The sequence below is a fragment of the Narcine bancroftii genome, chromosome 2 (assembly GCF_036971445.1).
Source record: "Narcine bancroftii isolate sNarBan1 chromosome 2, sNarBan1.hap1, whole genome shotgun sequence".
Lineage (NCBI taxonomy): Eukaryota > Metazoa > Chordata > Chondrichthyes > Torpediniformes > Narcinidae > Narcine > Narcine bancroftii.
Window position 1 is genome coordinate 41,428,769 of NC_091470.1, and position 22,281 is coordinate 41,451,049.

The window sequence follows — 22,281 nt, forward strand, 5'->3', positions numbered from 1 at the left end:
AAAGGAAGGAGGAAGAGGGCTCAATGCCCCCAATCAGGGATATAATTGAGGCAAATGGACAAATTAAAAATACATTAAAAACATTGGTGGTTGGTCAGGGTGTGATCAAGGAAAGACTGGACAATTTAACTGAAAGGGTGACAGAAACAGAGGACAGGATTGAGAGAATGGAGGAAAGACTGGAAAAGAGGGAAAGTGAGATGAATGTGTGGGCGATGGAAAAGGAGAGGACGTGGGAGAAGATGGACTCCCTTGAAAATTATTGTAAAAGAAATAATATTAAGATAGTGGGGGAAAAGGACAGTGTGGAGGGAAGAGATCCAGTAGGGTTCTTCAGAAAATGGATCCCAGAAGTGCTGGGAAGGGATAAAATTGAGGGTGGAATTGGAAATTGAAAGGGCCCACCGGTCTCTTGTGCTCCGCCCCCCCTCCCTGTCACCAACCTCCTGTCTGGACCCAGATCAATGACCCCTCCTCCCTCCTGGTCAAATTCCTTTGCTACCAGGACAGAGAACAAATTTTGCAGATGACAGTAATAGGAGCAAAGGAAAAAGGGAGTTTGGCAAAATATGGAAGAGAGAAGGTTTTCTTCTCTCCAGACATTAGTGGGGTATTATTAAGGCGCAGAAAAGAATTTGACCGTCAAAAAAAAATTAAAGCAAAAGGGGATAAAGTTCACCCTCCTTTACCCAGTAACTTAAAAAAAAATGCCAGGAGGGGAGAAAAAAAATTATCAGATGCTAGGGACACACTGTGTTATTTAAAAGCCTTGCCATCCACTTGAGAATAATATAAATGGGGGAAAAGGGGGAATTAATGGAATGATTGGTTTTATATATTGTAAAGGATAAGACTATGGATGGGAATGTTTCATTGTTAAAAACTATGAATGTCAAAGTTAAATAAAGAATTAATATGAGGAGCTCTAAGTAGGGGAAAGGAATAGTGAAGAAGTTAGATGGGTGCAATAGTCACACTCCAAAATAATGGAGAAGTTGGTACCAACATCTTGGATATTGGTACCAGGAAGGGAAGGGGAGGTCAAGAAGGATGGAGAAAATAGAGGGGGGTTATTTGGGGATAATTTTTGGCTATTTATTTTACTGATTTGTTGGTTCTAGTTTTTTTAGTTTGTTTACATTTTATTTGGAGCACTGTCATCTGCAGGGATCCATGGAAGATAAGCTGGACGGAAGATAAGTAGGATGAAAGAAGGGAGGAAAATGATGGCGAGGCTAATGGATAAGATTATCAAATTTGTGAATTCCAATGTAAATGGGCTGAGTGGAATGGTAAAGTGTAAAAGATTTTTGGTACACTTAAAAAAAATACAAGCGGATATAGTATTTCTACAGGAGACCAACCTTACAAATCAAGAACATATAAAGTTAAAAAGGGGATGGGTGGGCCAGGTGCTGATGTTCTCCTTTAGCTCCAGAGCCATGGGAGCAGCCATCCTCATAGGAAAGAGTATTCCAGTGGTGGTCCAGGGCATGATCATTGACCTGGCTGGGAGATTTGTGATGATTCATTATCAGATATACTCAGAATTATGGACACTCATGAATAATATATGCCCCAAATTTTGATGATAAACAATTTATATAAAATATATTTTTGAAAGTAACAGAGGGGTGTGAGAATCTTTTGATTGGAGGGGTTTTCAACTTTTGTCTGGATCCAGTCTTGGATAAGTCGTCAAGGAAAATAACAAAGGCCGGAGCAGACAAATCTACCCTGGCATTTATGAAAGAGTTGAATTTAATCGATGTTTGCAAAAGGCAACATCCAAGAGTGAGGGCTTATTCATTTTACTCAAAACAACATGATTCCAACACTAGAATTGATTTATTTTTGGCATCGGCCCAATTGGAGGATAGGATAGTTGAGACCAAATACATGGTTCAGTTACTTTCTGACCATTTATCCTTGACTCTGTCCATTATAATGCTAGATAAACAGACCACAACATATAGATGGCACTTTAATTTGTTGCTGTTGGGAAAATCAGAATTTTATAGCTTTATTAGAGCTCAGATAGAATTGTCTGTGCTACAAACTGTACTGTCCCTCAACTGCCAATTGTTTCCTATCATAGGACATACTGAAGGCTTATTTAAGGGGCCAGATAATTGGATACACCAAGTATATTAAAAAAGAGCAAATGAAAGAGATAAATGATTTGGAACAGAAAATTACCCAATTGGGAAAAAGATTATCAAAGATTGGGCTCTGAGAATAAATATGGGAATTTAATGAATTAAAAACTCAAATACAATGTATAGGATAGAAAAGATGATCCTAAGATCAAAACAACAGTATTTTGAACTGGGGGAAAAGCCCCATGAAGTCTTGTCTTGGCAGGTGAGGATGGAAGAGGTCTCAAGAACAATTAATGCAATTCAAATGGAGGAATACAAAATGTTATACAATCCAAAAGAGATAAACAAAACATTTAGAAAGTTTTATACAGAGCTGTATAAATCAGAATCAGTGGGAAACCCCATTAAAATAGATCACTACTTGCTTGCATTGGAATTACCAAGATTAGATCAGGTTGAAAGAGAGGGGCTGGGTACCCCTTTCTATAGAGAGGAAATTGAGAAAACTCTGGGCTCATTGTAGGCTAACAAATCACTAGGGGAAGACAGATTCCCTGCTGAATTTTATAAAGAGTTTAAGGATCTTTTAATGCCCTTATTGTGGAGGAGGTGGACCAAGTGGTACCCTCCCAGAGTCTTTCTCAATAGCAATCATTACGGTGATTCCTCAAAAAATCAGGGACCCATTAAACCTGCCTCCTATTTCATTATTGAATGTAGATTATAAATTATAGCAAAGCCATTAGCCAATAGATTGGCTCAGTTTACAAGATTTACAAATCTAGACCAAAAAAGAGGCAATCAGCAGATAACATATGCAGATTACTTAATATAGTGCATCTGGCACAGTCACAGGTGAACCCAGGCATGGACATGGAGAAGACATTTGACAGACTGGAATTGGACTTTTTATTTATGCTGGAGAAATTTGGATTTGGACAACCATTCATAAATTGGGTAAAAACTTTATATCATAAGCCTCAAGCTAAAATGGGCAAAAGTCTCCAGTATTCCCGCTGGGCAGGTCCAGTAGGCAAAGAAATCGCAAAATATCCCAATGGATTCCACCTCTCTGGGACAACCAAAAAGGGTAAAATGGCCTCCAGAACAACTGAAGGACTATGTACAGTGACTTGACAGTTTATCATTTCATATTTACTTTATAATGTAATTGTAATCCTCACTGTTAGTAGAGGAGCACCATGTAGTTATAGTTTAGTATAAGTGCTGCCCATATGTTATTTTCACAAAACATTTATTTTGTGGGGGGGAGAGTTTTATGTTTAATATGCCTGTGTGCATAGGACATCATTATACTGTGTGCTGTGGGGAATCCCTATTAGATTTGTATTAAGCAATGAATGAAGCATCACGTCTCCACATGCAGTGTTATTTCTAAACCTTGAATACATAACAGATATGGGTTAAGAGTGAAAGGGGAAAAGTTTAGAGGGAACATGAGGAGGAACTTCTTATTGGGTATTGTTGTTGAGATAGTAGAAGTGGAAAAACAAAATTAGAAAATGCTGGAGATCTTCAGGAAGTCAACCAACAGCTGTGGAGTGAGAAACTGGATGGTTGGAGCTTCGGTTTCTCCGATTCCAGAAAATATCAACCACTTAACATTGTGTGGAACGAGCTGCCATCGGAAGTGGTGAATGCAGGCTCATTTTTAACATTTAAGAAGAATTTGGATGGGTATATGGATGGGAGAGGCATGGAAGGCTATGAACTGGGTGAAATTCAGAGGGACTAGGTAAAAAAATGGTTCGGGACAGACTCGAGGGCCAAAGGGGCCTGTTTCTGTGCTGTAATGTTCTATGGTTCTATTGGGCAGAGCGTTCTAAGATACTAGGATGTGTCATTTTGCCAATCTAATGCTTTGTCACTCTCTTGGAAAAGCAAGCATAACAATAAATGAATTAAAAGCCCACTGTTAACTCTGTCAAATACATTTTGAAGAGGTAACAAGAGACAGAGAAGGAAAGGTGTGAAAAATAATGTGGGAGAAAAATCAAGTCATTTCCCTTGAAGGTTTAAGCTGAATATGGTAGATTGGGCATTGCTTTCTTCGGCGTGAAATGCACAATGTACAGGAGAAACTCAGTAGTGGAAAGGGAAACCAATGTTTCGGGCCCAGGAACAAGAAAAAGAAACACTGGTGGGTGGTCTGTCCGTAATCATATCCTTTGATTCAAGATCCCGGTTTGCAAGGTGGTGAAACCAGTGGGTCTTTCCTTCACACCGAACGGATGGTTTTTAGCTTCGGCTTCTCCCATTCCAGAAAATAACATTTTGATTGGAAAAATATAAATATTTATATATACCCCGATTTCCAGTGGAAATGGGGAGGATAGGTCTACGGGGAACTTACCAGGTTCCAATTCCAGATGTTGTTGGCTGGGGTGGGGGGGGAGATGGGGTGGGGGGGGGATGGGGTGGGGGGGGGGGTGGGGGGGGGGTGGGGGGGGGATGGGGTGGGGGGGGGTGGTGGGGGGGGGTGGGGGGGGGAGGGTGGGGGGGGGTGGGGGGGGGATGGGGTGGGGGGGGGTGGGGGGGGGGATGGGGGTGGGGGGGGGGTGGGGGGGGGGGATGGGGTGGGGGGGGTGGGGGGGGGGATGGGGTGGGGGGATGGATGGGGGGGGGATGGGGTGGGGGAGAGGCCTAGATGCACCTGGCGCTCCAGAGCAGGCGTGCCCGGTTTCCAGGGCAACGGGATATGACGAGCCGGCTGCCGGCTCTCGCTCAGCTCCTGCTCCACGGCCGAGATTTCACCCCGAACAAACGCCAGAAATGATTTCAGCCCTTCAGCAGGGAAGCAGCAATGAAGGGTAAGAATGCAGAGATACCAAGCGTCCGTGAGCGCGGCCTCCGTCTCGCCAGTCTGCCATCTTGTGTCCACCTGGGCGTGGAGGGGGTGCAGAACAGGCTGGACATGCTCCGGTTTGGCCCACGGACACGGAGTCGGCGTGTATTAAAAGTCACGTTTGTTGGAAACCACTGCTTTGTTTAATTAAGTCCCATCTTTTTTTTTGAAAAAACAAAAAGACTATCGCTTGGTCGCAAAGATAGGCGAAGGGACATTTTCAGAGGTCTGGAAGGCTCAAAGCTTAAAAAATGGAACCTACTTCGCCTGTAAAAAGATGAAACAATACATCGAAAGGTCAGTTCAAATCAATCAAGCCACATTAATGGTAAAATGTCATTTATGTTAAATTAAACTGCTGTGAAACCTCAGTCGTTGTATTGGAATCCAGGAGCCTGCTGAGTTGAACTTGTATCTGAATCATATATGTCAGAGGTAATTAATTATCTCCAAAACGGATTTGGCATAACAACTAATTTGATTATGGATGTGTTATCAAAAAACAATTAGAATATGTTTTGACAATATCAACAGCAGTAAATTTTAAAATGATCACTTTTATCATAGGTATCCTTTGCCTGAAGGCATGTAATGGCATATATTGATTGCAGTGATCTTGAATTTCTATTGAGTGCAAGAAATAGTGGCCTGTACTGTTTGTCTTTTATTGGGTATTGTTGTTGAGATAGTAGAAGTGAAAAACAAAATTAGAAAATGCTGGAGATCTTCAGGAAGTCAACCAACAGCTGTGGAGTGAGAAGCTGGATGGTTGGAGCTTCGGCTTCTCCGATTCCAGAAAATATCAACCACTTAACATTTTGATTGAAAAATATAAATATTTATATATATACCCCGATTTTAAACTTGTGGGATTGGGGAATGATACGCCAACGGGGAACTTATCAGGTTCCAATTCCAGATGTTGTTGGCTGGGGGGAGAGGCCTAGGTGCACCTGGCCGTCGCTGCTCGCGCTCCAGAAGCGCAGGAGGGATGTCGAGAGGGTGGGCCTGGACTTGTGCAATCCCCACTCGCCTAAATCCATTCATGCACACACTGTTCCTTTCTGAGGAGTGGGGTATCCTCTTATCGAATCCCACAAACTGAAAGGAACTTTCCCTTCCCCTTTTCCTGTCTTTCCAGTTCCTCCATCCACCCAGTCCTCTCTCCTCCCCCTCATTACTGCTGTCTCCTCCCTCCTTTCTCCACCTATCATCTCCTTTGCCCCCCCCCCCCCACTCTTTTGTTTGGACACTTGCTGGCATTTTCTCATATTTTGATGAAGGGCCCAAGCCCAAAACATCAGTTATGTATCTTTACCTTTGCTACATAAAGGACACTGTTTGACCTGCTGAGCTCCTCCTGCATTGTGTTTTTTTTAATCATCATCCTATGGGATGGATAGCCACAAGAAGTGAGAAAATGTGTGTTTTAATTTGCAAGAGCATGATGAGAATAAAGAGAATGTCTGTGATAGCTCAAGGTTGTCCAGGTTTTACTTTAATCACCCTTTTGTTAATCATAGATAATCTGTCTTGATATAGGTAGAGACAGATGATTGAGGGCAGCTGGAGAGAGAGAAAAAAACATGCTGAGACAGTTATTGGAAATTCAAAATAAAAGGGAATGCTGGAAATCTTCTGTTCTTGCAAGCAAAAAAGTTAATGTTGCAGGTTGATGATGCTGCATCAGAATTGGTCAGTTCTGACACGTAAAGGAAATGCTGGTTATTTAAAATTGTTCAATTCGCCATCAAGCCAATAGTCTTCTTCCATCCTGATTGTGTAAATACTTTGCAAATACCCCTATTTAGACCCTAGGGGTGACTTTGAGCCTCTAATTGTCTGACACTTTAATGCCGCCTTTATGCCCTCTGCCCTTCCCCCACCATTTTGTTCGGGCACATTTTGCTCATAACTTGATGAAGGGCTCAAGCCCAAAATGTTGGTTATGTATCCTTATCTTTGTATACACTGTTTGACCTGATGAGTTTCGCCAGCTTTGTGTTTTTTACTTTAAATCTCCATACCATTCTTTCTCTGATATATCTGTCTGTGATCTCCTTCATTGTCTCGGAGGCTTGCTGAACTGCACCTCCTATTCAATATAAATGTGTTGCAGTAAATTCAAATAATTTGCTTTTACTATTTGTGTCAGAGCTTGCTGGTTCAACAATAAGGTTATATCATTTCAAGTTTCCTTCTCTAAACACAATACCTGATCTGCTGGCCAATTTCCAACATTCTTCTTTGATTTTATACAAAGTACTGGATTAATTTGGTAAGTTGGGCAGCATCCATGCCAAAAACTAGAAAGTTGATATTTTGGGCTGAAACCTCTTCATCAAGAATGGTTTTTTAACCCCAAAACATAAACTGCCATCCCCATTAATCTATCAACTAGGTGATACCACAGAAAACCAGGTCTTGCCCTATTAGAGAGATTTCCCCTGTTCTAACCATCCCTCCTCCAAATTTTAACCACTTGAAACTGCAGTAAAAACTGAATAATCTCACTCCCTCAGGAATTTATCAGTGGTAGATATTACTAATATTGGATATTACTCCTATTAGCATACACTACATATTGAATTTACCATTTTTAAAATGTTAGAGTAGTGGGGCTCTGAGTAGTATGGCAGGGGTGTCAAACTCAAATTCACGGAGGGCCAAAATTAAAAACTTGGACTAAGTCGAGGGCCGAACTAAATGTTTATTGAAAATTTTCAACAACATCTGCATGTTTTCTCTTCTTTCAACATATGTAATGTTAAATTTTAGGATATAATTTTAGGAGGATAATGTTACAGGTCAGGAGTAGGTAGCTCAAGTTCACCCTTTGCTTGACCTGAGGGAAACCTATTTGGTCCCTGTGGAGATGTAGTCAGCATTCACAGGCTGTGTCCATTTTGGCCTGCATCAGGACTCAGCATTTCCTGCTCACTCCTCAGGCTCTAGGCCTCTATTCACCCTCGACCCACCATCCCTCTACCTGACCAGTCCTTTACCCAACCTCTACTTACCCCTCACTCCACTCGCTCTGCCTCTACCCACCCCATCCTATACACGCCCCTCTACTGCCTCTCCCCTCAACCTGTTCCTCCCTCTACCCGTCTCACCCTCTAATCACCCTTCCCCTAGTCGCCCTGCCCCTCCCCTTTTACCTCTTCCCTATCCACCCCTCCTTCTACTCAACCCTCCCTCTAACTGCCCCTCGCACCACCATAACTTCCCCTGTCCATTACTCCTCACCTACACCCTCTGCCCATCCCTGCTTACCTACCCACTCAGGCCCAGCACGCTGCTGATCAGCCTTTGCGGACAGCCACCATCTCTCCCTTCACGTGCAGGGCCGAACCAGCCGTCCCTGGGGTCCGCGTGGGTGCAAGCGTTGAAGGCTGTGGCGACCGGGAGAAGTGCGCTCGCGCTGTGGAAGGGCCGTCCGGTGCCAGTCGCACGGGGCTCGTGCTGCCCGGGGGCCGTGTGCAGCCTGCCATGCCCGTCGTGCCGACAGGAAATCACAGGCGCTCGCCCATCCGCCGCACCGCTCGACAGGTGGGAGAAGTAACTGGTTGTGCGGGGAGCCTTCCAACTGGCTTGCCGGCTGATGACATCGACAGACTTCTCGTGTTACAATTTCTCGTGTTACAATTTCTCGTGTTACAATTTCTCGTGTTACAATTTCTCGTGTTACAATTTCTCGTGTTACAATTTCTCGTGTTACAATTTCTCGTGTTACAATTTCTCGTGTTACAATTTCTCGTGTTACAATTTCTCGTGTTACAATTTCTCGTGTTACAATTTCTCGTGTTACAATTTCTCGTGTTACAATTTCTCGTGTTACAATTTCTCGTGTTACAATTTCTCGTGTTACAATTTCTCGTGTTACAATTTCTCGTGTTACAATTTCTCGTGTTACAATTTCTCGTGTTACAATTTCTCGTGTTACAATTTCTCGTGTTACAATTTCTCGTGTTACAATTTCTCGTGTTACAATTTCTCGTGTTACAATTTCTCGTGTTACAATTTCTCGTGTTACAATTTCTCGTGTTACAATTTCTCGTGTTACAATTTCTCGTGTTACAATTTCTCGTGTTACAATTTCTCGTGTTACAATTTCTCGTGTTACAATTTCTCGTGTTACAATTTCTCGTGTTACAATTTCTCGTGTTACAATTTCTCGTGTTACAATTTCTCGTGTTACAATTTCTCGTGTTACAATTTCTCGTGTTACAATTTCTCGTGTTACAATTTCTCGTGTTACAATTTCTCGTGTTACAATTTCTCGTGTTACAATGGGAAAGGATGTGCAATGAAGGGGGAGGATGGTGGGGGTGACATTACCAAAAAACAGCATCGGCTCTCGCTGCAGGGCAGGCCACCTCTAATACATTTTTGAAATGATCTTGCGGGCCAAATATAATTATATCGTGGGCCAAATTTGGCCCGCGGGCCATAGTTTGACATGTGTGGAGAATGGGAATGGGAGTCTCATGAAATTTAATAGATAAGGGACAGATGCTAAACAATGGGATAGTAGATTTTAGGAGTTTCACTGTAACTTGTTTTCTCACTTTTCCTATTTAAATGAAGGATTTCTGACATATATCCTGACTTATTATCTGATCCATTAAAATAATAGGTTGTTTACTGCTTTACCAGTATCAAAATCTGGAGAGAGAAAAAGCAATCTGTTAGAGGGAAAAAAACAATCTGCTGGAGGAACTCAGTGAATCACACAGCATCAGTAGGAGAAAACAAATGGTCAATGTTTTGGGCTGAAACCTTTCATCAACACTGCCCTTCAGTCTTGATGAAGGGTTTGGACCTGAAACGTTGATCATTCTTCTCCCATCCCTATTGTTTTAAAGGATATTTTTCAATTTTATTCATTTATCAATATCCTAGACTTGAGTAAACATAAAAATCTGTAGACACCATGATTGAAGTAAAAATACAAAGCTGGAGAAACTCAGCAGGTCAAGCAGTGCCCTTTATGTAGCAAAGGTAAAAATACATAACTGATGTTTCGGCTTGAGTCCTTCATCAAGGTATGGAAAAATTTTGGTAGGTGTCTGAACAAAAGAGTAGAGGGGAGGGGTGGTTGCAAAGACTGGAGGTGATAGGTGGAGAAGGGAGGGGGGACAGCAGCGATCAAGGGGAAGAAGAATGGCTAGGTGAAGGGAGGGAGGAGAACTGGAAAGGGGGAAGAGGAGAGCAGGTTAGCAGAAACCGGAAAAGTTCATGTTAATGCCATCTGTCCAGAGAGTGCCCATATGGAAAAACAGGTATTATTCCTCCAATTTATGGGTGATCTTGGTGGATCAGTACATAAGGCCATGGACAGACATGGAAGTGCGACACAGAACTGAAATGGTTGACTATTGGGAGGTCTCTGTCAAGGTGCACAGCGAAGCCACAAAGGGAATATCCCAGAATCCCAGACTCTTTCCCTTTCCTTCTAGTTGTTCACCTGTTTCCCTTGTCTCATTTAAAAGGCGTTATTCGTATTGAGTCATGGTATCCACTACTGCCACAACCCATCACTTTTATCTCAGCTAATTTTGTCTATCAGGACTCAGAGAAAGTGGACTACAAACATAGTTCTTGTTAATTCACCCGTGATTAATTGAGGTTTTGAGAACGGCAACATAGCACAAAAAGACTTCGCTGTGACCTCTTGTGCAGAGTTGACCAATCTAACCTTGCATTTACCTACATGCAAATTCTTTCTGTGTATACTATTGGATTTATCTTGTCTTCTTGGCCTGTGTAACATTCATTACTAATTCAATCAAAAGCATTGAAATCTAGTCCATGTCTTTATATTTTCATTGGATAATGCATTCCAAAAATAATTGAAAATTATCAATGCTTTATTTATATATAAAAGAAAAACTGACATTTTCTGAGGTCTGAATGAACATTTCAACCCACAATAGAAATAGATTCTCATTTAAGATGTGCAGAATAGTCATTCAAAAACTGCTAATGTACTATTGGATAATAATTGTATGCCAGGCGCTTGAAACATACCCAATATAAGCAGCTTAACAATTTCTATTGTTTAAAAAATCTGAGAAAAAGGCATAAAAATTATGAAAAGTTTTAAGTTTCATTTGATCTTTGGAACTGCACTGTTTCATGCTGCTTGTGAATTATGTCTTTGTCAGACTTCCAGATAACCTTTGTTTTATGTTCAAATTTTGCACTTAGCTTGGAGGAAGTGAAAAATATACGTGAAATTCAAGCGATGCGCAGACTAAGCTTGCATCCTAATATTCTTCAGTTACATGATGTGGCCTTGTAAGTAGTGTTTCTTTGATGTATTTCAAGATTGTTTTATTGTCATTTAAAAAAAAATTACACAAAATTTAATGAGTCACCATTAGTTTTGTCTGGCGTCCTGATAGTAAGAGAAAGAGAAGCAAAAGAGAGTCCCTTCAGAGTCACTGAGTGTCAGTGCATTCACCTCCAACACACTTGCAGCCTATAGCTGCACAGACCCATGTTCTATCCCTTGGCTCCCTGTGCTTCAATATGATCAGGAAGCCTTCAGCATCCAAGGCCCTTTGGGACCTCTTCTTCCCTTTAGCACCCTCTTGAGTCCCAGTTCCAATATCTAGTTCCCAATTAAATAAAACACAAAAGAATATTATGTTTATTGATTTGACTGCTTTATACTTTTGGATTTTATCTACTAAGCAAAAATCTGAATCTTCAGTATGTAGAATTACACCAATACTTGAACATTGTTTTTCAAATTTTCTGATTGTTTCTTGTCCATAGTGAGAAGAATTTGCCCAATTGATTCCTTGCTTAGAGCTAAAATATATAGATATTATTGCATAAAAGGACTAACCTCATTTTGAATAGATTATTCGAGAGGATCTTTAAAATGTTGAATACACAATACACTTACTATTTCTACAATGTTGAATAACTAAATATTTCTATTTATCAACATTTCAACTCTCTTACTCAAAGGAATGGACTATACATTATAAAGAGGACACTGTTTATTTTCAGACTTGCTACCAGAAAGAAAGGTGGCTAAACTGGGAGGGAGAGGCACGTCATCACAGCATATGTAATTATGACCAGGAGCCATAATTGATTTTTGTCTTTCTAAATCCAGAACAATGATGCCAATTATAGTACAGGATTATTCAGCACAGAATGATTTGAATTTGGTACTTTCTACCATGTCTAAATCAAGTTTTCTTTGAGGAAAAGCAATCTCTGAAGGGAACTTCCAGGAAGGATTTTAAATGGAAACAGCATTTTGAAGTTGACTTGATGAAGTACAATATTTTCTATAAGTATTGAATACTTCTTACTTGTTGTGTCTACGCTGATTTATTTGTGTAATGTAAAATAGATTTCATTGCTTGTACTCTTCTCATATTAATTCAAATCCCTTTTGTGGATTCGCCACATCCATTCTCTGTAGCATTATGTCCCATGCTTCCAATGTGATGATATTTCTTTCAATCATACTTCTCACCTGTTCAGTGATCTCTTTATTTATGCTGTATTTATAGATTGGTCTGTTTTTCTCTGACTGGAAGCTTGTGTCATGATGAGGATTTTCCATTATTACAGGTTATGCGAGCACTCTGAAATTCACAGCTTTTGTATTTTCTCTCTCTCTTCCCCCCTCCTCCCTCCCTATTGTTATCAATCAGTTGACTACATCCCCATAGCAACCCTGGCCTTGCCCTCTCAAAGATATTTTCTTTGTCCTATCCATTCCTTTCTGAACCTCACTGCAATCTAAAACTAACTTTATGGTCTCTTCATTGAGTCTGATTAAAGGATTTTGACAAACTTTAACTTTGTTTTTCTTTCCAACATTTTCAACAATAACAGTTTCATTTTTATTATTTTCCCTGTACTTGGTATAGTCAAAATAGTTATAATTGATGATTTGTTAAACTTTCAAATCTTTCTTCAGGGTTAGCCAAATCATCTCTTCTGTAATCTAATCAATGTTAGCATGTATTTTTCTATTATTTATTTATGATTATACTCAAAATATTTTGATTTTTATGGCTTTATTTACCTGTACTCACATTTATGATGAGTTTCTGTCAGTTCAAATTCACTATGTATTTATATTGTATTAAATGTTTTCATTATGTCCCTTGAAGTTATTGTGTAATTACTTTAACCACGTTACTTTGTATCTATCACATGTCTTCCATTATTGGAATTTATCTGTGTGTCGCTGAAATTCTCCATAGTTATTGCCAATCCATTTATGTCTTGTTAGGTAAAAGAAGCATAATCTTAAACATATTTAGAAGAACTCATAAAATTTTATATCGAAAACATCTGAGATTTCACCATTTATCCTAAATAATTTTTGTCTTTCAGGTTTGTTGCTAGATTTCCACCTAAATTTTAGTCCTGAATTTTTCTAACAAATTTTTAATCAAATAATTTATTAAATACTTTATAAACAGTCTCTTTTAAACCTCAAAACTTGACTAAAGGTGTATGATCATGAGAATATGTATGTATATTAAGTTAATTTGTCACAACATATCTTGGCCAGTAAGAAGGTTTCTTCTGTTAATAGATTAATATGTTATCTCTAACATTTACATACATGTATTGAGCATAATTTACAGAGTATAGGATTACAATGAAAATGAAGATAAATGAACAAACAAGAGCAGTATGATAGCAATGGGGTTAATGAGTTCATTCAGGAATCAGATGGCTGTAGGAAGGAAAGGGCTTTTAAAATCTGTTGGTGCATGCTTTTACACTCTTAAGTCTCCTTCCGATTGGAGGAGGGAGAAGAGACTGTCTACGGTATAATGATTTTTTCAATATGTTGGCTGCCTTTCCTAGGCAGCAGAAGATGAAGATGGAATTCATGGAGTGGAGGGGAGTTTTTGTTCTGAGCTGCATTCACTACCTTCTGTATTTTCTTCCAATCATGAGCAGAAACTCACTCACAACTGCCTCCCCACCCCCCCCCCCCCCCAACCCTATACCAAGCTTGTGCTTTTGATGGTGCACATATAGATGTTATTGAGGGATGGGGGTGGCATAAGAAAGTAGAAGCATTGGTCCATTTTCTTGACCAATGCATGATTGTGCATGTTCCCAGTCAGGCTATTACAGATATCTATCTAATTTTTCAAATTCCCTGCCATTAAGATGGAGAGGGGTGTAAACTCTGCACCCCCCCTCCCCTGAAGTGATGATCATCTCCTTTGTTTTATAATGTTGAGAGAGAGGTTTTAAAAATCTTGGGACCATGCCATAAACTTTCTCTTTCTTTCCTGTATTCTGTCATTATTATTTGATACCCAGCCCACTACTGTGCTGTCTTCAGCAGATTTGTAGAAAGAGTTGGAATGGAATTTAGTTGTTCAATCGAGCATGCAGAAGGAGTTTAATAGTGTTTAAACTAGAATGGAGTGGGAACCAAAGAGAAGAGGCAAAGGAAGATGAGGTTGGTGCTAAAGTAGGGACAGCTGGTAGGGGTTTTTTCTGGAAGGACAGGCATATAGGGCAAAAATTTCAGTCATTAGGACAAGATGCAATGCAACAGGAACACAGAGTCAAACAAAGTTTTAAAAAAAAAAGGCTACAGATTTTGTACTTAAACGCATGCAGCATAAAAAATAACATGGATGACCTTGTAGTACAGTTACAGATTGGCGGGTATGATGTGGCCAGCATGGAGTTGGGTGCTGAATGTCCAACTATACATAGAGTAATGAAAGGATAGGCAGGTAAGGAGAGGGGATGGCATGGCTTTGAATCAGAATTTATTGTCATGAACAAATCACAAAATTTGTTGTTTTGTGGCAGCATCGCAATGCAAACATTTATCTAAGGCTCCTTGCAAAAATAAATAAAAATAGTGCATGAAAAGTCAAAGTAAGGCAGTGTCTTTGGTTCATTAATCATTCAGGAATTTGATGGCAGCGGGGAAGAAGCTGAGTGCTCTTCTTTTGGCTCCTGTACCTTTTAAATCAATGGTAGCAGAGTGAAGAGGGATGCCCTTGGTGGTGGGGGTCCTTGAGGATAGAGGCTGCTTTCTTAAGATGCTGCTTCTTGTAGATGTCCTCAATGGAGTGAAGTCTGGTGCCAGTGATGTTGCAGGCTGTGTTAACAACCCTCTGGAGTTTTTTTCTTTCCTTGAGTGTTGGCACCTCCATACCAGTGATGCAACCAGCCAGAATACTCTCCACATTACACCTGTAGACATTTTCAAGAATCTTTGATGACATACTGAATCTCCATAACCACCTCACAAAGTATAGCTGCTGGCAAGCCTTCTTTGTGATTGCATCGACATGGAGGCTCCAGGCCAAATCCTTGGAGTTATTGACACCCAAGAATTTGAAATTCTTGACCCTCTCCACTATTGAGCCCTTGATGAGGGCTCCTGAAGTTCACAGTTATCTCCTTCTCCTGCAGTTCAGTTATCTCCTTCGTTTTGCTAACGATGGGTGCAAGGTTGTTAGTGTGACACTACTCAATAATATGATCTATCTCCCTCTTTTTGTTGGTAAGAAATAATATTAAATCATTAGACAGAAGTGATAAAGGATCAGAAGATATAGAATCATTATGGGTTGAGTTAAGAAAGGGCAAGGGTAAAAAAGGCACTGTTGGCAGTTATTTATAAATCTCCAAACAGTAGCCAGGATCTGGACAACAAATTACAACACCAAATAAAAAAGGCACGTCACAAGGACAATGTTGTGGTAATAATAGGGGGTTTGAACATGAAAGTAGATTGGGAAAACTAGGCTGAGACTGGATCTCAAGAGAGAGAATTTGTAGAATGCCAACAAGATGGGTTGTTAGAACAGCTTGTTGAGCCCACAAGGGGATCAACTATACTGGATTGGGTGTTGTGTAATGCACCAGAGATGATTAGAGTACTTAGAGTAAAGGAACCATTAGGGAGCAGTGATCACATTATGATTTTAACAAGAAGAAACCAAATTCAGTATTTCAGTGGAGTAAAGGAGATATGAGAGAGAAACTGGCCAAAATAGATTGGAAGGGGCCACTAGTAGGGAAGATGGATGAGCAGAAATAGATGAGTGCAAGAAATGAGGAATATGCAGGATAAATACATACCATAAAAGAAAAAATATTCAAATGGAAAATGTCACAACTGAGGTTGACAAGGGAAGTTCAAGCCAACAAAAAAGCAAATGGGGGCATACAAGGAAGCAAAATTAGAGGGAAGATTGAGGATTGGGAAGTTGTTAAAAAGTTGCAGAAGGTGACAGAAGGAGAGAAAGTATGAAAGTAGTCTAGCAAATAATGTCAGAGGAATTTATTTAGCCAGAGAGTGGTAAATCTGTGGAATTTGTTGGAACAGGTGGTTGTGGAGCCAAAGTCATTGAGGGTATGAAGGCAGAGAATGATAGGTTTTTGATTAACCAGGTATCAAAGATTATGGGGAGAAGGCTGGGCAGTGGGGAAAATAGATCAGCTATGATTAAATGTCAGGGCTGACTGAATAGGCTGAATAACTTATTTCTGCTCCTATGCTTTATTGTTTTGTGGTCTGATTGACTGCAGGAATCATCTGAGGTGAATGTGAAGCTAGCGTGAGATAAATTATTCATCTCCAGCAACAACCTAGAAATTAAGCAATCTGAGACCGCATTCATAATTGCTGGGGATTTCAACTAAACCACCCTTAAGAGCAACTTACCAAAAAGTGTACCAGCATGTTCCTGGTCCATCACCCCAGACCACTGCTGCACATCCATAAAGAATGCCCATCATTCCATCCCATGCCCACACTTCAGCAAGTTTTATCATCAGGTTATTCTCTTGCTATCCACATCCCATCAAAAGCTGAGGAAGGAAGGATCTGTAATGAAAGTAATTCAGCAATGGTCTGAGGTCACAGACTACATCATACATTACTTTTTTTGAATCAGTAAACTAGTCTGTATTCAAAGCCTTGATGAATACATCGTCGCTATAATCAGTGTCTACAGGTGTAATGTGTAGAAGACTGCTTGACAAAGAAGACAATAAATGTATTTCCCGATCGGAAACTCTGGATGAAATGGGAAGTCAACTCACTGCTGAAGGCTGGTCAGTGGCATTCACGTCAGAAGACATGGCCCTCAACAAGAAATCCAAGTAGGATCTCCACAGGACCATCAAAAAAACAAAGAGATGATAGTTCACTAAGCTTGAGCCCCAAGATGCACAATGACTTTAGCAGGGCATGCATGATATCATGGAATACTTGGCAGCACAGAATGCAATAGCACAACACTCTATAATGAGTTAAACATAGTCTATGTTTGCTTCAAATAGGGAGCAAACATAAATCTAAAATTGTTGAGGACACTCGCTACTCCGCACGCATCATCTTTCAGCTACTCCCATTGGGAAAGAGATACAGGAGTATCAAAGCTAGCACCACCAGGTGAAGAAACTGCTTCTTCCCATGGGCAGTGAGAATGCTGAATAACTAAATGAGCTGCTCACACTAACCATTCAAGACCCTACTATTTATTGAACAATATTTATATATGTATATTTGTCCTGCATATGTATTTGCTTGTCTGATTGTGTTTTGTCGGATTGTGTGTTTACATGTTTTGCACCAAGGACTGGAGAATGCTATTTCATCAGGTTGTACAAATGCATTTGGATGATAAACTTGGACTTTAATTTTGACATCCACCATGATGAAGATATTTGAGAGGCTGGTCATGGATCAGATCAATTCTAGCCTGCCAGCCAACCTTGACTCTCTTCAATCTGCATGCTAATGAAACGGGTCCACAGCAGATACCATTCCCCTAGTTTGTGCACTCAGTCCTGTAGCACTTGGATGATAAGCAAGCTGGTGCTAGATTACTGGTTATGGGTTACAGCTTTGTCTTCAATACTATAGTTCCAGCAAACTCATTTCCAAACTTTGGTTTCTAGGCCTCTGGACCCCAGACCATAGTTAAGAATATGTCCTCAACAATCACATCATGACTACTCCCTCAAGCATGTGCATTCATTCCAAAAGACATCGGAGCAGAAATAGGCTATTGAGCCCGTCAAGTCTGCCATGCCATTTAACCATGAGCTCATCCATTTTCCCACTCAGCCCCACTGCCTAGCCTTCTCCCTGTAATCATTAATGTCCTAGCTAATCAAGAACCTATCAAGCTCTACCTTGAATGACTTGGCTTCCACAATCACCTGTGACAACACATTCCACAGGTTTACCACCCTCTGGCTAAAGAAATTCCTCCGCATCTCTTCTAAGCAGATGCCCTTCAATCCTGAAGTTATGCTCTCTTGTCCTAGACTCTCCAATCAAGGGAAGCAACCTTTCCACATCTGCTTTGTCCATGCCGTTCAACATTCAAAATATTTCAGTAAATCCCTCTCATTTTCCTGAATTCTAACAGGTACAGACATAGAGCTGTCAAACGCTCTTCATATGATAACATTTTCACTCCCGGCATCATCCGCGTGAACCTCCTCTGAACCCTCTCCAATGTGAGCACATCCTTTCTTAAATAAGGAACCCAAAACTGCTCCCAATACTCGAAGTGATGGCTTACCAGTGCATTTTCAAGCCTCCACATCACATACCTGCTTATTTTCTATTCCTCTTGAAATGAATGCCAGCATTGCATTTGCCTTCACCACTGACACTTTCTACCAAAGTGCATGACCATACATTTTCCGACATTGTATTTCATTTGCCACTTCTCTTCCCATTCTCCAAATCTGTTTGACCTTCTGCAACCTCCCTGTTTCCTTAACATTACCTGCTCCTACACCTACCTATATATTGTCTGCAAAGCTAGCCACAAAGGCATTCATTCCAGAATCCAAATCATTAATTTACAACATAAAAAGAAGCAGCCCCAATTACGACTCCTATAGAACACACTAGTAGCTGGCAACCTAAAAAAAATAGGATCCCTGTATTCTGACTCTCTGTTTCCTGCCAATCAGTCACCCTAATATGTTTCCTGTTATACCATGGGTTCTTATTAAGTAGCCTCCTGTGTAGCAGCTTGTCAAAGGCATTCTGAAAATTCAAATACACATCATCCACTGCATCATCTTTATCTAGCCTGCTTTTCACTTCTTCAAAAATTCCAATAGGTTTGTCAAGCAAGGTTTCTGTAAAGCAAAACATATTGGCTTAGGCCTATCATCCTCAAGGACTCTCTCACCTCATCCTTGACAATCGACTCCAACTCTTCCCAACCACTGACATCCGGCTAATCGGTCTATAATTTCCTTTCTGCTGCCACCCTCCCTTTTTGAATAGTGGGATGACATTTGCAATTTTTCAATCCTCCGGGTCCAGAAGAGAATCTGTTGATTTCTGAAAGATCATTACCAATGCCTCCACAATTTCTACCGCTACTTCTTTCAGAATCCAAGGGTGAAGTCCATCTGGTCTGGGAGACTTAACCACCTTAGATCATTCAGCTTTCTGATCACCTTCTCCCTTGATGTGGTAACTGCACTCACTTCCCTTCCCTGATACTCTTTGACATCTAGCACATTGCTAATGTGTTCCACAGTGAAGATTGATCCAACATGCTCATTTACTTCCTCTGCCATCTCCTTGTCTCCCGTTATTATTTATCGAGCATAATTTTCTAGTGGTCCTATATCTACTCTCACCCTCCTTTTACTCTATATACTTGAAGAAACTTTTTATATCGCCTTTCATATTATTTGTTCGCTAATTTAACACTTCGTCTTTTCGCTCCTTGTGAGATTTTTAGTGACATTCTGCATGTTTTTAAAAGATTCTTAATCCTCTGTGTTCCCACTAATTTTTTACTTCCTTGTATATCCTCTCTTTTCATGTTGGCTTTGACTTCCCTTGTCAGCCACAATTGTGACATTTTTCCATGCAAATATTTTCTTTTTTTCGGTATGTATTTATCCTGCACCTTCCCTCATGGTTGCTGGGTCAAGATCCTGAAAATATTTAATAGCTTTGTAGAAATACACTTAACCCAATGTCTGCACAGTGGCGATCTGATTGAGTGTCTGCACATTTGACTTTTACTTTTTAATTCTTGTGCGAGACTGGAGTCTATATCACTTTGCTAGTTTTTCATGTTTACCATGTTTTTGTCTTGACCTGTACTGTAATATATTTATTGTACAGATTGGCCCACCCCTGATACTGTAAGTCCTCCCCCTCAGGATTCCTAATAAAGGTGCTACCACCCAATCCCCTCCCTCAGTACAGTTTTGGAATCAAACCAATAGCATGTAAGATATGCCTGTAACATTTTAGCGATTAAAGCCTTTTAATCTCGATATCGGGTCTAATTGATAGGCTGCACTGCCTGAACACCTTTATGAGACGAAATGATATTCAGGACAAGAGAGCCCTGCTGTTTGCACAGGTCAGCCAGATGATTAGACACTGTGACACTTACTCAGCCACTATGGGGCTCCCTCAAAAGCAGTACCGGGCCCCGAAGAATATAATCTACGGCAGATGCCTCCTGGGCAGCCGTCAACAAGCATCTGGTGAGTCTGTTGATGAATACATTTAGGCCTTGTGGGAGCTGGGGTGAGCTTGTGCCTGCACAGACATTACAGCAGCCGACTACCAGGAGCAGCTGATCAGGGACGCATGTATGGCCAGCTTCAGGTCTGACCATATCGGACAAAGGGTCCTGGAGAGGGCAATCGGACCATGCAGGACATGGTCAATCTCTCCAAATCGTGAGAAACAGCCTGTCAAAATGCGGAGGCCTACTCCTCCAGCAACATGGCTACCAAGCAAGGAGCACAGGTGCTGCCATCTTGGGACGCAGGGTCCCAAACAGCAGCTGCTATCGTTGAGCACCCAAAGTGCTATTACTGCGGCCAGATGAAACACTCACGGAATAACTTACCAGCCAGAAGTGCAACCTGCTCTAGCTGCGAAAGAAAAGGACACCACACAAGGGTATGTAGGTCCAGACCTTCCCTTGCAGCGCCGCGTGTGGGCAGTACCTTTTGCCATCTTGGACTGCCGGACGCAGAGAACAGTGCGGTGGGAACCCAGGGACAATGGCCCAGGTCGGCATTACTTCCAGCTTCACTTCTGACTGCGACCGCATGTGAATCATGGTGGCAGCCATCTTTGGGGCGGACATCTTGGAGGCCACTAATGCACATATACATCAGCAGTGAGTCAGACAAAGAGCTGACACTGGCATCTATCGTTTTGGGCACCCCACATCAATTATCAAGGTCCACCACGGACATCGAGGTGAACGGCCGCATTATAAACTGCTTGTTCAACACGGGAAGCACTGAAAGCTTTATACACCCAGGCACTGTACAGCTCTGCTCCCTCACAGTAACCCTAGTCCAGTGTAAAATCTTGTTGGCCTCCAAGTCCCAGTCGACCGAAATCCGAGGTAGCTGCACGGTAATGTTTATCGTGGGTGGCACCAAGTGCAAAAATTTTAAAATGCTTGTTATGCCACAATTCTGTGCACCAGTCATACTGGGACTGGACATCCAGTGCCAACTTAAAAGTGTTCTGATGGAATATGATGGCCCCCATCCCTCCCTCACTGTGCGTAATAACCACCTTCCTGTCTCCCCGAATACTGCCAATCAGCGACCCGAACACCGCCCACTGCTCACAACCTGTTGTCTGTCCACCCTCCAAGTCCCACTGCTGACCACCCCCTCCCTCCCCCCTGTTTGAGAACCTCACTCTCAACTGTAAGCCTGTGGCAACTAAGAGCAGACGTTACAGCCCGGGGACAGAGCCTTTATCAAGGCTGAGGTAAAACGACTCCTGGCTGAGAGCATCATAGAGCCCAGCACCAGCCCTTGGAGAGGGCAGGTAGTGGTGGTAAAGAGCAGAGAAGCACAGGATGGTCATAAACCACACTCAGACCATCAACCAGTTCACCCTCTTGGACACCTATCCCCTTCCCTGCATAGCTGACATGGTAAATGAGATTGCCCAGTACTAGGTCTTCTCCACCATTGACCTCAAGTCATCCTATCGCCAGTTCCTGATCCATCCAGAGGACAGCCCATACCCAGCATTCGAGGCAGATGGCTGTCTCTACCATTTCCTCAGGGTCTCTTTTGCAGTCACAAATGGGGTTTCAGAGCTCAAAAGGGAGATGGACTGAATGGTGGATGATCACCAACTGAAAGCCACATTTCCCTACCTGGACAACATGACTATCTGTGGCCATGACCAGCAGGATTACGATGCTTATTTGCAAAAATTCCTCTAGACAGCTAAAGCCCTAAACCTCATGTATAACTAGAAGAAATGTGTGTTCTGCACTTCAAGTCTGG

General features: G+C 41.4%; 2 protein-coding genes across 17 annotated transcripts in view; one reads left to right on the top strand and one right to left on the bottom strand.

Annotated features, from left to right (window-relative positions):
• LOC138753426 (ribosome quality control complex subunit NEMF) overlaps positions 1-4,550 on the bottom strand; it is a 109,188-nt gene extending 104,638 nt beyond the window's left edge. Inside the window, exon 1 of one of the 2 annotated variants that reach the window (XM_069916397.1) lies at positions 4,477-4,550. The gene's annotated coding sequence lies outside the window, so the exon portion shown is untranslated. Of the gene's footprint in view, positions 1-1,364; positions 1,384-4,476 lie in introns of those variants that run through there. The other variant, XM_069916398.1, reaches the window with a different exon arrangement.
• Positions 1-22,281, top strand: part of LOC138753429 (MAPK/MAK/MRK overlapping kinase-like) — a 139,816-nt gene that overhangs the window by 8,808 nt on the left and 108,727 nt on the right. For 11 of the 15 annotated variants that reach the window (XR_011351166.1, XR_011351167.1, XR_011351169.1 and 8 more), the window contains exons 2-3: positions 5,151-5,265; positions 11,182-11,271. Coding sequence is in view for 10 of the 15 variants with exons in the window: in XM_069916414.1 (XP_069772515.1) it covers positions 5,151-5,265; positions 11,182-11,271 (205 nt within the window). In the remaining 5 variants the exon portion in view is untranslated. Of the gene's footprint in view, positions 1-1,167; positions 1,293-4,762; positions 4,934-5,150; positions 5,266-6,514; positions 6,664-11,181; positions 11,272-22,281 lie in introns of those variants that run through there. The other 4 variants (XM_069916415.1, XM_069916413.1, XM_069916416.1 and 1 more) reach the window with 4 other exon arrangements.